Raw genomic sequence first — 17,078 nt, 5'->3', positions numbered from 1 at the left:
TTGAGCATGGGAAGTTATCCTACCATGTGGCATTTTTTTTTTCCTCCCACTTTGCCAAATGGATATTGAGACAAAGTTCCCTGACCATTTTTATTGAAGTCTCTTGTTGCTGTTTTGTTAAATTATTTCCAGTTATGCTGTGGAGACAATGGCACAGATAAAGCCTGGCTTGAGAGACAACAATGTCATCTCTAGCCAGTGTAATTTGTTCCAGTTCAACACATAACCAGGAGGACTGAGTGTAGAAAGATGTCTCCAGAGAATGATCTCCACTGGTTCCGCAAGCACTGAAGTAGAAGAGTGGCTCCTGGGAATTTAGAAAACCGGGGCACAGAAATCACCTGCCTTCTTGTAGTCCAACTTGTCACTGTTCTCTCCATGATGATACATCCATTTTCTCACAAGTGGCTTTCAAAATTTTGGCATGAAAAAAGGGGAACACTGAATCTCTTTGGAGGTGGCATCAATCTCAACTGAGACTTCATGACTGAAACCAAAGGATCAGTCTTCTGAATGGCATGGCTTTAAGCAATTACAAAGCAAACTTTTGACATGGAAGACCATAAGGGTGCCACACCAGAGCACAGGTTGTTTAAATATTCTAGTGCCATTGTTTGTGCTTCTCCTATGTAGGCCCTTCCCTGCTCAGATGTTCACTGGAGTCTCCAAGTATGAAACGTGTGTAGATGACCTCTTTACCTATCTGCACAACTTTGCTTTCTTCTTGGTGTCGTACTTGTGAACCTCAACCCCATATCCTAGTTACCATGGTAGATGAGTATGTTGTGCCAGTTTCCTTGTCTCTACCAGAAGAACCCCATTCACGTTTTAAGAAAATGTTCAATGACTGGGCTACTACAAGGTATTCCAGGAGTGGAGCTCTGGATCTTATTGTGCCACAAGCCTTGGAATTCACATGAATTACTGTTATGCAGAGAGCCACAGTTGTAAGATCCAGGAATGGCTTCTCAAATACTTATTTTCTAGCAACAAAGTTCTGTACTAACTTCTCATTGTATAGGTTCCAGCATTTCAAATTTCAATACAAAGTACTCCTCCCCAGACAGTGAAGGATCTTGCTCAATATTGGGGGTATGTAGTGCCCACAGAGCTGGATTCTGTGCTTCATTTTGAGAGTGGTCTGTCCATAGGATGCTCTAGCCATGCTTTGACTTAGTCCTTCAGTGCTTATCCACCCATGCCATAATTAAAAACCCTGCCCAAATTTTGAGACAGTTATTCTCAGATCCTTACTGACCTTATCAAAACTACTTCACCATTCTCAAGATTGTCTGTTATCCCCAATGTGCAGACTCAAAATCTTTCTAATAATTCTGTAGCTCTGATGACATGGAAGTAGAAGTGCCTTGTTGCCACTTAGGACTGCCACCTCCCAATTCAAGATATTTTGAGTATGGCACTTGGAGGTTACAAAGGAATCCTGGCTTATACAGAGCACCAAATAGAGAACTTTATCCATCTGAAGTCATCTGAATCTTTTGTTTTATTATTATTGTTGTTGTTCTCTAATGACTTGGCCCTGGTGGACTGAGAGGACGCCAAGATAGAGATGGGGTCTGCTTTCCTGTCAGATACTTTGTACGATTTGCTTTGTGCTTCCGCAGAATCTGTGGCTTCCCGTACACTGTCTTTAGGTTCGAAGCTGGCCAGCGGATGCCGCCTCTAAAAACCAAGCTAAGTAAATTTCCCTTTCGTGGCTCGTTGGAGAAGAGCTGGATAATTTGGTGAAGTCTTGGTAGGGGGGAGGGAGTCCAAAGTGCTCCAGCATCTGGAGGGTTGTCCTCTGCAGGTAACGTGTTTTTTTTTTCATCCAGTAGAGGCTGCAGACGTGATCAGTGTTTCCAATCAGGGAGATTAGCTACTGCGCAGAGATCTCTATTTTTCATGGTCCCAGCCTTAGCCCTTTGAGGTTCCCTGTGAGGCAGCAGGGTTGGGGGATTCTTTTCCTAGTCTCAAGGTCACAGTTCTCAATTAAGGTATTTGGGCTCAGTTGAGCAGTTATTGGAGGTGGGACCAGATTACCTCGGATCAATGGGTGCCCGATGTTTTGCAACCTTGCTCGTAGAGTCTCCCTGTCGGTCTTGAGTCAAGGCAGTTGCAGTCAGGAACACTCTAAATGGGCTTCTGTCTTCAGTCAGTTTGTCCAGTACCTTCGTCATGGATCGGTATGGGTCACTATTCGTGCCAAAAGAGGTTTCCTTCCACTCTATTTTGTATCTCAGAGGTGTAAATCGGTCACTCAAGGTGTCAATTTTTCGCATGGAAACTCTTTACTCGGTCATGATTGCAGTTCACTCTGGCAATTTTTTGAAAGCCCTGGACTTGATGGAGGTATATCTTCACATCCCCATCCATCAGATGCCTCAAACATTCCTTCACTTCGCTGTTTTGAGGAAGCATTATCACTTTTGTGCACTGCCTTTTGGTCTGGGACTGCTCGGACATTCACCCAATTTGTGGTGGCAGCGGCTGCTATCCACAAACACACAATCTTTGTCCATCCATATTTGAACAACTGGCTCATCAGAGTGAAGTCGTACTGGGAGAGTACCCTGGTCACAAGTTGGGTGGTTCATTTTCTGGAGTCCCTGGAGTGGGTGATAAACCCCCTCAAGAGCCACTTGGTGCCATCCCAGACTCTCGGCTATCTGGGAGTGTTCGACACTCTTCAGTGTCGGGAGTTTCTGAGTGCTGGATTCACAAGATGCAGATATGAGGACTTCTTCAAAGTGTGTGTGAGAGTACCTCCAAGTCTTTGAAACCATGGCAGCATCCACAGAAGTAGTGCATTGGGCCAGAGTACATGTGTGTCCTCTTCAGCACTCTGTTGTCCCGTTGGTCTCCTTAGTCAGACTCCTTGGGGGTCCAGTTGTTGCCCAGGGTGATGGTATGCAAGAATCTCCGGTGATTGTTTTAGAGGTCCAGCTTTTCCAAGAGAGTTCGCTTGGATCCTTTTCTCATTGGATGGTGGTGATCACCGATGCTAGTCCAGTCTCTGAGGCTGGGGAGTGCTCTGTCAGGGTCAGCTAGTGCAGGGTCTTTGATCTCAGGAAAAAGCATGCTTGTCCATCAACCTTCTAGAGACCAGAGCGATTTGTTTAGCGCTCGCTCACCGTTCTGCGCCTCGAAGAAAAGCCAGGTTGAGTTCTGTCCAACAATGTGACAGTGGTGGCCTACGTCAATTGGCAGGGAGGAATGAGAAGGCGGCTTTTCTCATGAGCTGGGCGGAGTCACCTCTTGAACCTATCAGTGGCGCATGTAGCAAGGACATGGAAAGCTCAGGCAGATTTTCTGTCATCGGATGATAGACCTTGTAGAATGGACTCTATCCCAAGGTATACAACAGCATTCTCAGTCGCTTTTGGGGGGCAATTTACATTATTGTGACAACGTATTTCAATTCCAAGACACCGCAGTTCTTCAGCCTCAAGAAGGATCTCACCTCAGAGGGCATCAATGCTCTACTTCAGCCATGGCCACTTCTGGGTTGCATCAATCCAGAGAGTAGAAGCTCACAGGGGCCTGGTGATCTTGGTGGTGGGATTGGTGTTGAGGCTGCTAAATTCAGAATGCCTTCTGACTTGGGGCCCTGTATCGCTTCCAGATCCAGCTGTATTTTCTTAGTTTGGCTCTTGAGAGGGCTCAGCTGAGACAGAGGTTACTTGGAGAAAGTGATTGGCACGATGATTCACTCTTGTCAGTTTACCTCACTGGCTTATGGTGGAGGATTTTCTAGGCCTTGTGCTTGAATCATGGGGTGGCGCCCTTGCATGCTTCAGTAGCACAGGTTTCAGAGTTTTTGCAAGATGATTTTGAAAAGGGACTGGCCCTTGTGTCCCTCAAGGTTCAGATTGTGGCATTAGCTTGCTTTTGGTGTCGGATCAAAGGCAAGTCTTTGGTGAGTCATTCAGATGTCATGCACTTTCTCAGCGGAGTAGGTCTTCAGCCCCCATAATGTGCCCCATTTTCTGCTTGGGATCTCAATTTGGTTCTCTGCGCTTATTCGCCCTCCCTTTGAGTCTTTGGCGTCTTGTCCCCTGAATGATCTGACGCTGAAGACTGTTGTGGCCATTGCGTTGGCAAGATGTCATTTGCAGGCTCTGTCTTGCAGGCCTCCCTTTTTGGAGTTTTTGTGAGAGCATGTGCTTCATCCTGTGCCTCCCTTCTTGCCTAAAGTCCTGTTGGTCTTTCACTTAAACCAGTCAGTGAATTTGCTGGTTTTGTGGTCGTTCTCTGGCTCAGAGGAGCAGCGTTGTCTATGGAAGCTGGACATTAAGAGTTCTTAAGCAGTATTCGCTCAGGACAGAAGAGTTTCAGCGCTTGGCCCGCCTTTTCATTCTTAACAGCTGTCTCAAGGGATTGGCAGCTTCAAAAGCTACCATTGTGCAATGGATTAAAGCAATTGGGTCTGCTTACCTTCTTTCAGGTAAAGTTCGCAGGGGGTGAGAGTGCATTCTACGAGAGGTCAGGCCTTTTCTTGGACTCAGCCTTCTCCGGTTCCTCCATTGGAGATTTGTAAGGTGGCAACTTGGTTGTCTTTGCATTTCTTTTCCCGTCATTACATGCTTATCATGATGATGTTTTTGGTGACAGGGTTTTTACAGCAGGGTTGCTTGGATCCCTTGAATGTACTGCTCTGTTACTTCCCATCAGTCCTTTGCTGGGCCAGTTCAGAGGGACGCTAAGGAAGGAGAAATTAGGTCTTACCTGTTAATTTGCCTTCCTTTAGTCCCTCTGGACAGGCCCAGAACCCTCCTTTTTACTCTGTGTAGATTACTTGGAGACGTGCTTCGCTCGTTCATGGTTTGGTTTTTGTTTCCTTTATTAAAACAACAAAACATAACAAGGGTCCATAAAGGGCAGGACTCGTTTGGTATATTTTGTTCTTGGCTGTTGGAGGTTCGGCTGCACAGATGCACATGTTTTTTGTTTTTTTGTTTTTTCTCCTACTTTGGCTTTATGATACTGAATTCACTGGCGCTGAATATGGATCTTATTGGCTATCTCAAGAGTCTGTTCTCAGTCTCCACCTGCTGGTAGGCTTGCATAACCCATTAGTCCTTTGCTGAGTCGGTCCAGAGGGACTAAAGGAAAGCAAATTAGCAGGTAAGACCCAATTTCTCCATACTGGACTGTTTCTTTTGCCATGATGACTGCTGAGGAATTAGAAAGCAAATAAACTTACCTGTGCTTTAATGGAATACACCAAAAATCTGAGTTGGGCAATCTGGCAGGAGATTTTTTTTCCTTTTATTGTGGAAGTTAGATATCGGTCTTGCAGATGAGACCTAGGTTAACTGATTTTTAGGAGCAGACAAGTTTCTTTAACTGTAAATTGTTAGATAAAATAAAAATGTTGATGGCTTATTAAACTACAGCTGTTACTTTGATTAGGCCCATTTTCTGTAACTATTGCATATTTGTTCCTAGAGTGTCCAGTACTAATCGGGGAAACTTGTAGTTAATGGTGATGTGGAAACAGAGCCATTAATAGGAAAGTGTTCAAGCACATTAAATGTGTATGCTTTGTTTCCAGTTCAGTACTATACTTGGTTTTATACATACATCGAGAAGTTATCTTCTCCTAATACCTCTTTCTTTCTGACTAGGACAGAGCTTGGGTTATGGCTTTGTGAACTACATAGACCCCAAGGATGCTGAAAAAGCCATCAACACACTGAATGGATTGAGACTGCAAACCAAAACAATAAAAGTATGTGTTTTGTTCTTTTTACTGATCAATTCAGGGAAAGTGAGGCTTGGTAAGAAAGCGTTTTTACCTAACGTTGTCCTAGTAGAATGCTACTTATTTATATTGCTGCTAGAGATTGTAGATATGCTAGTGGTACCCTTCATTTTGTATGTGAAGGGGGATGTTGGTACATATGGGAGATAGTACATAATTGAGTTCAAATCAAGCTTGTACTTGTTGCTGATTAAATTTTAGTAAAGGCTGACTGTACTTCTTTCACACACTGATGAGTCACTTTTAAGTGTTGACTCTGAGTTCCAAAATTCATCAAGTTTTCTGTATGCCACTATGAATACTTGTGTATCTTTCACAAGCACTTCCTCCCAATGTTTCTTTAGTCTAAGAGGAACCATATGAAAATCTTTGAATTAAAAAAAAAAAAAAAAAAAAAAAAAAAAAAAAGTAGGGTGAAAGGAATTTGGGGAAATGTAGATAGACATTGCCCACTACTGAATCTCTACATATATCTTAAGTTGCATGATTTACAAATATGATTCTTTTATGGCACAACTAGGTTAAGTCCAGAGAACAACAGTTCCCAATAGAGGTGTAAGACATTCCAGGTGAAAAATTTCTGTACTTTGTATTAACATTTTCATATTGCTTTAATTAGTACTGGACAAAAATTACAGAAAAGTAAATTTTATGCAGAGTTTTCAGTGCACAATTGAGCTTTTTCGTCAGGATTTTGGTTGTGTATTGAGTGGCTAGATTTTCTATGATGAATATTAAACAGGAAATGTTACTGGAGCTGGTAATCTTAGCTTACAAGAGCATTTTGTACAGTATCTGAAAACTAAAGGATATCAAATAATGGCCAGCTGAAAACCCAGTGAGGAACCTTCTAATTAGAGAATAAAATAAAAGAAACCTAAAATAGTTACTATTATCTGGCAACCATGGTGAGGTTTCAGGTATGGAAGCTTCCTTAAACTGAAATGAGCTATTGAGGATAGTTATGGGACTCTTGACATTCGGGTATTGCACACTGTGTTCTCCCCGGACCTATTGAATGTGCAAGTCACATTGCTGATATTACTGACCACTGAGCTAACATCAGTACTTTACAGTATTCCCCTGACCCCATCTGTCTATTCCTTCATACCGCCCAGCTAGCAAAAATTCTGTGGAAAACAATGCACTATTATGCAAAACCAGGAAAAGATTGGTTTCATTAAATGGACATTGTTAGTAGTGCCCTGCCGGAGGCACTATGAATCTGTGTACAACAGGGCCGGTTTTAGACATGTAGGGGCCCAGGGCAGAAACTAGGAATGGGCCTCCCAATACTTCCTGCAAGTTACCTCCTGCTTGAGGCAGGTTGGCGTCTCCTGTGGCATGGGGGCCTAGGGCAGTTGACCTGTTCACTACCCCCTAATGCCGGCCCTGGTGTACAAAATACAAAGTGAGGCAAAAAAACAAAAAAGTAACCCCTAGAGGTTTTTTTTTTTGTTTGTTTTTGGGGGTTTTTTTTGCTATTTTCTCAGCGACTGCTTGGAATTGCAACATGAAATTTTACAGCTTTGTTACTATATACATTTATGTGCCAAGTAGAATGAGATTCTTTAAACATGGTGAAGTTAGACTCTTAAGTATGCCCACCCAGCAATTTTCATGCTTTCAAAAATGTTTGCATTGTAAAATTACCATTATTTTTTTTTGGGGGGGGGGGGGGAGAGTGCCAGCTTACTGTTAATGTCTCAGTGATGTAGACTTTTGTTTGGGGAGCAAAGTTGGCAGCCTGTCTCAAGCTCTACCCAAATCCACAAACAATCGCCAAACTCAAGGAATTGCTGCAGATGATCTGGGACAGCCTGCCACAGGGACTGATGGACAAAGGTGTTAAGAACTTTTCAAAGCGACTGAAAGCCTGTATTAAAGCTGGGGGTGGACACTTTGAGCATTCAGTGACTCCAAAATTCTGACACATTCTTAATTGTATCATTTGAATGACGTTATTTTAGTATTCAAACACTTTTAATGTGCAGAAATTGCTAGGTAGTAATGCTAAATTGTCAGTAACATCAACCTAGTGTTAAAAATTAAATGTTTAATAGTAACATCTAAGCATGACTATATAAAAATTCTTATTGAAAGTTGTAGCTGAGAAAATGGCAAACTAGGGTGTTGTTTTTGTTTTGCCTCACCCTGTTTTACTTTTTCTTTGAAAATATGTTCAATCTACAGGCTGAAGTTCAGCTATAGAGGCCAGATTGACACCCTCCTATGTTTGTTTTCAGGGATTGATATGAGATTGTATAGTCCCACCAGTTTACACTTCATCAGAGTTTGATGACACTACTTTGATTTCTCCCCTGTGAGAAGTTGCTAAAACTAAAGGAGATTGATGTATTTGAACTATTTAAGCTGTGCAGTTCTACTTCCAGTTTAAGTGTATTGGGTATTAGATTGTAGGTGTTAGTGACAGAGTGAAAACCTTCTAACAAATTAACGTCTGTCTTCAGTGTCATATTTTCTGCAGTTGCTTCATCCGCTTATTTTAGGATGCTCTCGTACATGTTCTATAGTATTTGGAATAAGAATATTTTTATCACACAGCTCTGTACAAATACGCTTAGGAAAGGCTTAAATCGCTGAATAGAGTGTAAGCCTTAAACTCTGGAATTCGTTGCCAGAGAATGTGGTAAAAGCAGGTAGCATAGAAGAGCACAGAAGGGTTTTAAACCGGTTTGGATAATTTCCTAAAAGAAAAGTCCATAAGCCATTATTAAGATGGACTTCGGAAAATCCACTGCTTATTTCTAGGATAAGCAGCAAAAAAATCTGTTTTACTGTTCTGGGATCTTGCCAGGTACTTGTGATCTGGATTGGCCACTGTTGGAAACAGGATACTGGGCTTGATGGACTTTAGATCTGTCACAGTATAGCAACACTTATGTTCTGATCATCAAGGTTATCAAAGAATAGGGTTTTATTTAAAAGCATTATCAGATAAGGATATCATATGACTTAACGCTATCAAAAGCCAAGCAAATGTGAAGTTTTGAATACCCAAACGGTTCTTAACTTTTTGTAGTGTTGGCACAATGTTCTAGCGTGTACACTTATGCTATCACACCTTACAACTTATACTATATCCTAACTAGTAGTGTTGTTGCTTGTATTGGCAAATAGAATCTTAGACTTTCACCTCTACTTGGGATTATACAATTAAATGCCATTTATTTATCAAAACTAAACAAAACAAATCCCTATGAGTGATAAAATGTGGTACACCAAAACTAAACAAAACAAAAATCCCTGATGAAAGTTGAATGAAACCTGCGGTGGAGGGCGTGTACAGGGGAGAGCAGTCTTCTTGAAGGACTTCCTGTAAGAATATGCAAGGAGCCCTGGGTGTCTAATCGTTAGGATGCAGGGCTTATAATTTTTTTTTTTAATTTGCATCCATTATTGCTTGTCTTATACTTCTCATTACCAGCCAGTCTATGTTTGAGTGTTGATCTGTATTCGACAAACACAAAGAGCACAGAAATAGCACATTTTGCACCAGTTGCACATTTGAAGAGTGGCCCGATGAACGAAGTGCTATACCACCCATCAGTGGTTGTATTATACTACTACGTGGGTGTGGAAATAGGTGAGGGCACGCATGAGAGAGAGAGAGAATGAATGAATAACGACCTGTACGGCAGGGGCGTAGCCAGACTTCAGCAGGAAGGGGGTCCAGAGCACGAGGTGAGGGGGCACAATGTAGCCCTCCCCCAGCCGACCCCACCACCACCAACTTTGCCTTCCTCCCCTGCTGACGACCCTCTCGACATCCCCCCCCCCCCCCCCGCCTACCTTTGCTGGCAGCAGACTCCCCCCCCCCCACCAGCCAAGGTTCGCAAAAGGCTTCCTTCTGTTTCTGACGTGCTGCACATTGTACGTGCAGGATGTCAGAAACAGAAGGAAGCCTTTTTTATAGAAGAGGACTTCGGGGGGGGGGGGGGGGGTTTGGGGTTCCCCGCCAGCAAAGGTAGGCGACGGCGGGTTGGTGGGGGCGGGGGGTCGAGAGGGTTGTCGGCGGGGGGGGGGGGGGGGGGGTCCAGGGCCAAATCTACGGGGGCCCAGGCCCCATGTAGCTACGCCACCACTGTATGGTCATCCAGTCTAGAAAAGAGGGCCCTCAGCTAATTCCATATATATATATTGTATTAATAATGGTAGTACTACTTTCCTGGCTATAGAGAAGGTCAGTTTATCATTTTTACCCCACATTAGCCCGAGAATGACTTGGGTTCAATTTAGCTTACTTAACAAACAAACAAATGATACATAAACAGATTATAAAGTAAAATAATGCTATAACATTGGCTTTGTAAAACAAATATAACGTGGTGAATTAACCTGGATGCAACTGTTAAGGGTAGATGGGTAGAGATGATTAAATCATAAGTTTGTGAACGAAGTGAAGATGAATAAATATGGGTACAATTAGGGCTAGATAGGATTAGGGAGGAAAGAAGTGAAATTGTATGAATGGATAATTTTCTGAAAGGTTAAATTGAAAAAATGAGTTTTCAGTAGGTTTCTGAAGGGCAGGTAATCATCTGTGCATTTAATTGTTTTTGGGTAGAGAATTCCAAATTTAATACCTTGAGAAACTGTCGTGAATTGTTTTACAGATTACATTCTTACAAATAGGGAAATGCAGAATGAGATATTCTTTGGATGATGATACGGCATTATGTGGGGGTAATTCAGTGAGATGTTCATATACGATGGAGTATAACCATATAGAATTTGGTGAATGAAAACAACTTGAAAGATATTCTGTCTTCTATTCATAACCAGTGTAGGTTATGTAGAAGAGGAGTTGCTTTGGCAAAGTGAGGTGATCTACATAACGAGGTGTGCAGCGGTATTTTGAGTAGGTTGTAATTTTTTGATAAGGCTGCCTTTAATTCCTGTGTAAATGGAGCTGCAGTAGTCGAATTTTGTTAGTACTCAGGATTGAACCAAAGTATGAAAGACTGATTTAGTGAAAAAAGGTCTTAATCTCTTTAGTTTCTGAAGTGAATTAGATGCTTGAGATGACTTTAGAAACTTGAGTTTCAAGGGTAAGGAATTGATCAATCGTGATTCCTAATATTTGCATTGATGAGTCAAGGGGATACGTGATCTGTAATGTAAAGTTAAGATTTATAGGGTGGTGAGAAAATTAAGATTTATAGGGGGGTGAGGGTTAGTTACTATTTTTTCAGTATTGCGTTTTAATTTGAAATTAATGCCCAAGATTCTATTAATTTCAGTTCGTTATTTCATAATTTTTTAGAGAATGGGATATAAATGGTGATGACATCGGCATAAATGAACGACAAAACTGGCTAGGGGTATTCAAGAATAGCTTGAGAAACACTGGCCTACCCAAGTCTTTCATCTGTTCTAAATTTAAATGTCTTGCAAATGCTTTCATTTTTTTAAAAGATAAGCTAGCATTTGAGTAGATACGCCTACATTTGGTGATACCGGTTACATTACCCATACTTATTGAAACTGAACACCACACATGCACAGTGAACTCTTCCTCAGGTATGATCTCTTTCCTGTGTTTTTGAGGGGCTTATTTATAATGGAGAATGTTAATATTTCCTTTAGGTAGTTCAACCTTTTTTGTCTCTGGTTCCAGTTCACTTTTCAGTAGTGAACATTTTTCATCCTGCTCAAATTCACACTATTCTGTATTCCTCTAGTCCCTGTAGTTTTTAAAAGAACAGTCAATTCACATTTTCATAGTGTCCCACAGATCAATCCAGAGACGAGTGGGTTATGTCCCCCTACCAGCAGGTGGAGATAGAACTTCAGAGTATTCGTATATGTAGACCTGTGCAGCCAGCTTACTCTCAGTAGTCTTGTTACAAGAAATGATTTATCTTGGGGGAAGAGCTCTAGAGCACTCACTAATGTTTATAATTTTATATATATATATATATATATATATATATATATCTCCACCAGTTGCCGATTAAAGCAACAATAATCACAATTGCAATGAATTAAATATTATCTCTGTTGAAATGCAGTGTCCTGCGTTTCCAGATTTAAAGTCATGCACCCAGGACACAAAGGCCATCTATTTAGCTTCAGAAAAGGTTTATTTAAGGTACAAATCATGTAAATAATATTGCAAACCAAACGAGAGGTAGGTCTTGCAGATCTTTACAGAGAATCTGTACTTAAGTAAAGTAAGGTAGCAGGTCTAGATCAAAAGTTATGTTACTTACAAGTCCTTGTTACATAGTATGAACAGCATGAGATAAGCACATGGTTGCAGAAGAGGTCCTCATAGCAGGCAGGCAGGTGAGCTGCAGGTCCCAGGAAGATGCAGGATAGAAGAGGAAAAAAAAAACTGGCTAGCTGGGCTGCTCCCAGGCTTTTATAATGTTCCCTGAGTCCTGGATATTGTAGTTTGCAGGGGATCTTGGGTATTGTAGTTTGCAGGAAAGCATGGTCACATGTTTCCTGGATATCTGCTGGCAAATGGCTTTTCTATAGCTTGAGGGCTTTTGCACAGGTTTCATTCTGTTCATATGATCACATTACAAGTCTTTCCTTACTGCACATGTCCTCCCTAATAGCTGATGGGAGGGGGCAGATATACATATCTGAGGCAACAAGCAAATGCCTTGTTTATGCTTTTCCTCTGAAGTCTTTGTCTTCAATGGGTTCTCCAGACTTTCTGTCTCTTGGGTCTTTGGTTTTCGGAGACGTCCTGATGAGCCTTCAGGTATCCACCTAGTCACGCTTTGTTTCAGATGGGAGGAGAAGAAAGCTATATCCCAGTACCTTTTGTCTCTGTTAAGTGTTTGTAATTGCCTAGCCCTGCTATCAGAAGTTCCCAGAAAAAGGGATGGGGAAAGAGGATGGGCTTGAAATGAAAGCCAGTTTCTGCTGCATTTTCAATGTCTTTTAAAGCTGTATTTTTATATTGGTATAACTGATTCAGTAAAATCAATAACTCTGCTTACACATTTAATTCTGACAATTAGCTTATACCATAACAGTCTCTCTATCTCAGCAGGTGGATGGACATATCCTGTGCAGCTCTCTGGATTGAAATTTGCTCCTAGCCTGTTCCCTCAGGATTAGTTGAGCTAGGGGTTCGTTCCCTTGTTGAGCTGGTAAAGGGGTGCACCTGGTGGTGCCAGGTCCCCCCGTACCCCCCTTCTGTCGCCAGGCTTGGCACACTCAGCTTCTGATTGTTTCTGCAACACCTGCCTTAAAAAAAAAAACGGAGAGAAGAAAAAGAAAAAAACCAGAGCTGGAGGGGATAAGGGGTTTCAGCTCTAACACCACGCTGATTGGTAATTTCATTCCTTTGGGGCTCTGCTTTCTTCTTCCTATTGAGGTGAGTGTTAGGTTATTTTTTTTGCCGTTGAGAGCGATTCGTCAGTTTTATGGAAGGGAAACTTGCCTTCGCGTGGTGCTCCGCACGGGTGTGTTATTTTTCTGTTTGGCACTGGCAGGGGAGCATGATGGATGGCCATACTGGGCTGTCGTTTTGGCGGGATCTCGCCGTCATGGGCGCCATGTTGTGCGGGGGCTTATGGTCCTTATTTAGGTAGTGCACTTAGGATATGTGTGGGTTCGTGGCGGTAGTATCTTTACCGGTCCAAATTTTCTCATCGCTGTTCCTGGCTAAGAGGGGGACTTTGAGTGCTTTCTGCTGCTGTGTGTCACTTGCGGTGAGAGATGCTTGTGGCTCTGGTGACTTACATGGTTTGGACAGCATGAGTAGCCGCAAGTGCACGTAATTCATGGTCCTCCTCTGCTGTTGGGAGATTTTTTGCGGCTGTCTGGCTTGTCTGCTCCGGGCTCTTCGGTATTAGGCAAGTTACTGGCTGGGTATAGGACAGTTGTTTCCTTTCAGCTGCATGCCTGTTGGAGGGGGTGAGGTATGATTTCCCTCAGCCTTCCTCTCTGGGTAGCTTGCTAGCGTTTCTGACATGTTTAGCTGCTTTGTGCTTAATTAGTATCTTTCTGGGACAGCACATGGTTGTTTGTCCAGACTGCTGTTTTTAGCTGGCCTGGTGGATAATCAAGTCTTTTCCCATGGGGGATGGCAGCACCAGCTAGCCTTTTCGTTCACAGTTCTCCTGCTGGCTATGGTGTTCATGGCTGCCATGAGCATATCTATTTTCTCAGCGATCACTACTGGTATCCTAGTATGGATGTTTCTGGAAGTCTGCTTCTTCTACAAGCACCAAGCCCTACTAGGTCTTTACGGCTTCAGGGTGTTTTAGTGTTCAGTCACTCCAGCCAATTCTTCTCTCTCTCTGGTAGTAGTTGGCATTGGCTTGGGCATTTGTTATCCTTCCTTTTGTAGTAATCTTGGCACTAGTAAAGAAGAGGGTTCTCCGAGTCTCTGAGATTGCCAGGGGATGATTGTTCTTGTTTGGTTTTGCTTTAGGTTTGGGTGGACAGGAAATTCTCTTCGGGGGTTTCTTTTCTTTCGACAACCCACCTGGCTGCTGGTTGAGCTCTTTCTCTACTTCAGGTCATTCCATGCCTGCTGGAGTGGCGGTTGGGCCTAGTGGTTCGAACACTGGTCTTGCAATCCAGATGTCGGTTCAGAGCCCTCTGCTAGCAGGTCAATGTGGTTTAATTTTTCTATGGTGCGGTTGCAACCTGGACTTCAGTTCACATTTTTCTTGGAGTTCGCATGCTAGCTGTAACACGGTCAGGCAGTTCTTGCCACCTTGCCAGCCAGTCTGTCTCCAGTTGGATTGGGGAGTGTGAAGTTATTTCCTTGGCTTGGTAGTTGCATTCAGGGAACTTCCTTCCTATTGGAATAGTTCTGTCTGGTGGAGCGAGTTATAGCCTCTCTGGTCCTCTAGGAGGTTTTTGGTCATGCCTTCTTGGTTCCAGAGCTTATTGTGGAGGGATCTTAGTGATTTATGACCATGTCATTCAGCTTTTCCATGTTGCTGAGGACATTTTTACAAGTCATGGTGGCAATGGCAGCTTTCCTTCGTGATATGACGGGCAGGTGCTTTCAACCTTTGTCTCTCTCTCTCCTCTCTCCTCTGCAAACTTTTTCAAGAGTCAGTGGTTTCCCTCACTAATCTTGTCTTTTCAGGGCTGCGGTTCCATGTAGGCTTGGGAAATCCTTTCTTTTGTTACGCAGCATTGGATGCCAGCTCAGGTCACGTATTATTTTTCCTGCCAGGTCTATGGCTTGGGAATACGGTCAGTTATGGGAGCAAGGAGCTGTTTCATGGACGTTCCGTCTTGGTTATTAGCCCCTATCAGATTGCTGCAAGGGGTCCTTCTTCCCACTTGGTATCCTGGTGTGATTTGTGCTGATATTTCAGTTCTCTTTCGCTGGAGTTTGTATCTGCAGCTTGTATGCTTCTACGGAGTAACGTAGCTGCTGATCGCAGATTTTGGATGCCTAGGGAGGTTCTAGTTCTCTCGACCCCGTGTATCTCTCCTGTTTGCTCTGGATTGTCTGCAGGGTACTTTTCTTCTGGTAGGGATCTGAGTTGCCCTTGGTAGGCATCTGTTAGCTCAATCCCTTTTCTGAGTACCCTCGGGAGCTCATTATTGCCAGTCTATTGCTTATTTATTGCATTTGTATCCCACATTTTTCCACCTATTTGCAGGCTCAATGTGGCTTACAGAGACTTGTAATGACATTGTCATTCCAGGATATCAGATGCACTTAGTGATGTATCAAGATTAAGTAGGGAAAAGAAAAGTTAGGTGGGTGAGTATAGAAGGTAGACATTCTTAACTGGGTTGGGTTGCTGAAGTGGTTTATTGAGGCTATGTGTTTTCTTATTAGGCCTTGTTGAAGAGATAAGTCTTCAGAGATTTGCAAAAATTGGTTATTTCGTCGATTGTTTTCAAATCATTAGGTAGTGCATTCCACAGTTGCGTACTCATGTAGGAGAAGGTAGTGGCATGTAGCAGCTTGTATTTTAGTCCTTTACAGCTGGGGAAGTGCAGATTGAGGAATTTGCGGGCTGATTTTTTGGCGTTTCTGGGAGGCAGGTCCACGAGGATTTAGCATGTAAGTTGGGGCGTCTGCGTGGATGATTTTGTGTACAATCGTGCATATCTTGAACGCGATGCGTTCCTTGAGTGGGAGCCAGTGAAGTTTCTCTCTTAGGGGTTTTGCACTTTCATTTTTCACTTTTCGGGAATGTGCCTTTGGAGGGTTAGTTTGCCTCAGCTCTTCCTTTCTTCCCTTGCTTTTGGGCGGGAGTTTTCAGCCTGGCTCAGGCGGATTTTGCTTTTTTTAGTTTCAGGCGCTTCTATCCTGGCACATTCCGCAATTGTTCCTTCCTCTGTAAGGGATACAGTTCTTTCCGGGTTGGCACATCATCTGCTGTGCATTTGGAGTATCGCCTCTTGGCTGTGGGTTTTGCTCTACTTTTTGCAGAGCAGTGGATCGGATCTAGGTCTGGAGCTTTGATGTTAGGGGTCAGCTTTCGCTTTGTTCCTGGTCTGCCGAGAGTGGTGTCTCCCTCACTGCCGTTCGGTTGTATTTTGCTCTCTATGATTTGAGGATTGCAGCTCCATTATGCTTACCTCCCTCTTGGCGGGGGTTCTTTTTCTATGTTGACTGTTGCTCCGTTTCGGTTGCCTAGGAGGGCGGTTTTTGTGGCTCAGGGTCCTTCTGAGAGCCAAGACTGTCTCTTGGGGCATGGAGCTTTCTCTTTTTGTAGTTTTTAGTCCCTTTGGGCCAGTGGAGGGCAGCACCAGGATTGCATTTCCACAAGTTGGGCTCCTTTCCTGTTGGCCTCCTGGCAACTCCTGCTTCTGTGGCTATTTCTTGCTCTCTTTGCGTTTGGCTGGTTGAGCACTCCACGCCTGCGTGTTGACCGCAGGTCCGTCACCGCAGGTTAACGCAACTCCCTCACTGCGTGTTGGGCGCAGCTCCTTCGCATGTTGGGTGCAGGGCCTTTGTGGGTTGGGCTCAGCTCCATCTTTGTATGTTGAGCACACCTCTGCTGCATGTGTTATGCTGCCCCTGCGCTGCATCTTGGGCACAGCTTTGTTGTTCCATGCGGTTCTGCCGGTCCACGTTGGGCACAGTTCCATCACTGCATTATGGGCGTAGTTCCTTGGTTCCAGGTTCACTTTAGCTCTATTCTTTCCAGCGTTGGGGGGCTTTCTTCCCTTTCTTGCCGAATTTCGCCTCAGGCTTCTTATGTTCAAGTTTGTCTGTTGTAGAAGCCTAGGTTCTTGCACAGGACAAACGTTTCGGTTCTTTTTTTCAAGTTCTGGGGCATATCTTTCATTTCATCTGGGGCTGGTGAATTCTCTTGGAGTTTGTGTCTGATCCGATCTC

The 17,078-nt window shown here is 43.4% G+C and overlaps 1 protein-coding gene across 6 annotated transcripts in view; it reads left to right on the top strand.

The window, feature by feature from the left end:
• The window catches only part of ELAVL2 (ELAV like RNA binding protein 2), a 520,063-nt gene that overhangs the window by 316,292 nt on the left and 186,693 nt on the right, over window positions 1-17,078 (top strand). For all 6 annotated transcript variants that reach the window (XM_030194168.1, XM_030194167.1, XM_030194166.1 and 3 more), the window contains one exon: window positions 5,631-5,734. In XM_030194168.1, the coding sequence (XP_030050028.1) occupies window positions 5,631-5,734 (104 nt within the window). The remainder of the gene's footprint in view (window positions 1-5,630; window positions 5,735-17,078) is intronic.

The sequence above is a fragment of the Microcaecilia unicolor genome, chromosome 2, assembly GCF_901765095.1.
Source record: "Microcaecilia unicolor chromosome 2, aMicUni1.1, whole genome shotgun sequence".
Lineage (NCBI taxonomy): Eukaryota > Metazoa > Chordata > Amphibia > Gymnophiona > Siphonopidae > Microcaecilia > Microcaecilia unicolor.
Note: the sequence above shows the minus strand (reverse complement) of the source record. Positions and strands in the feature narration are given on the sequence as shown.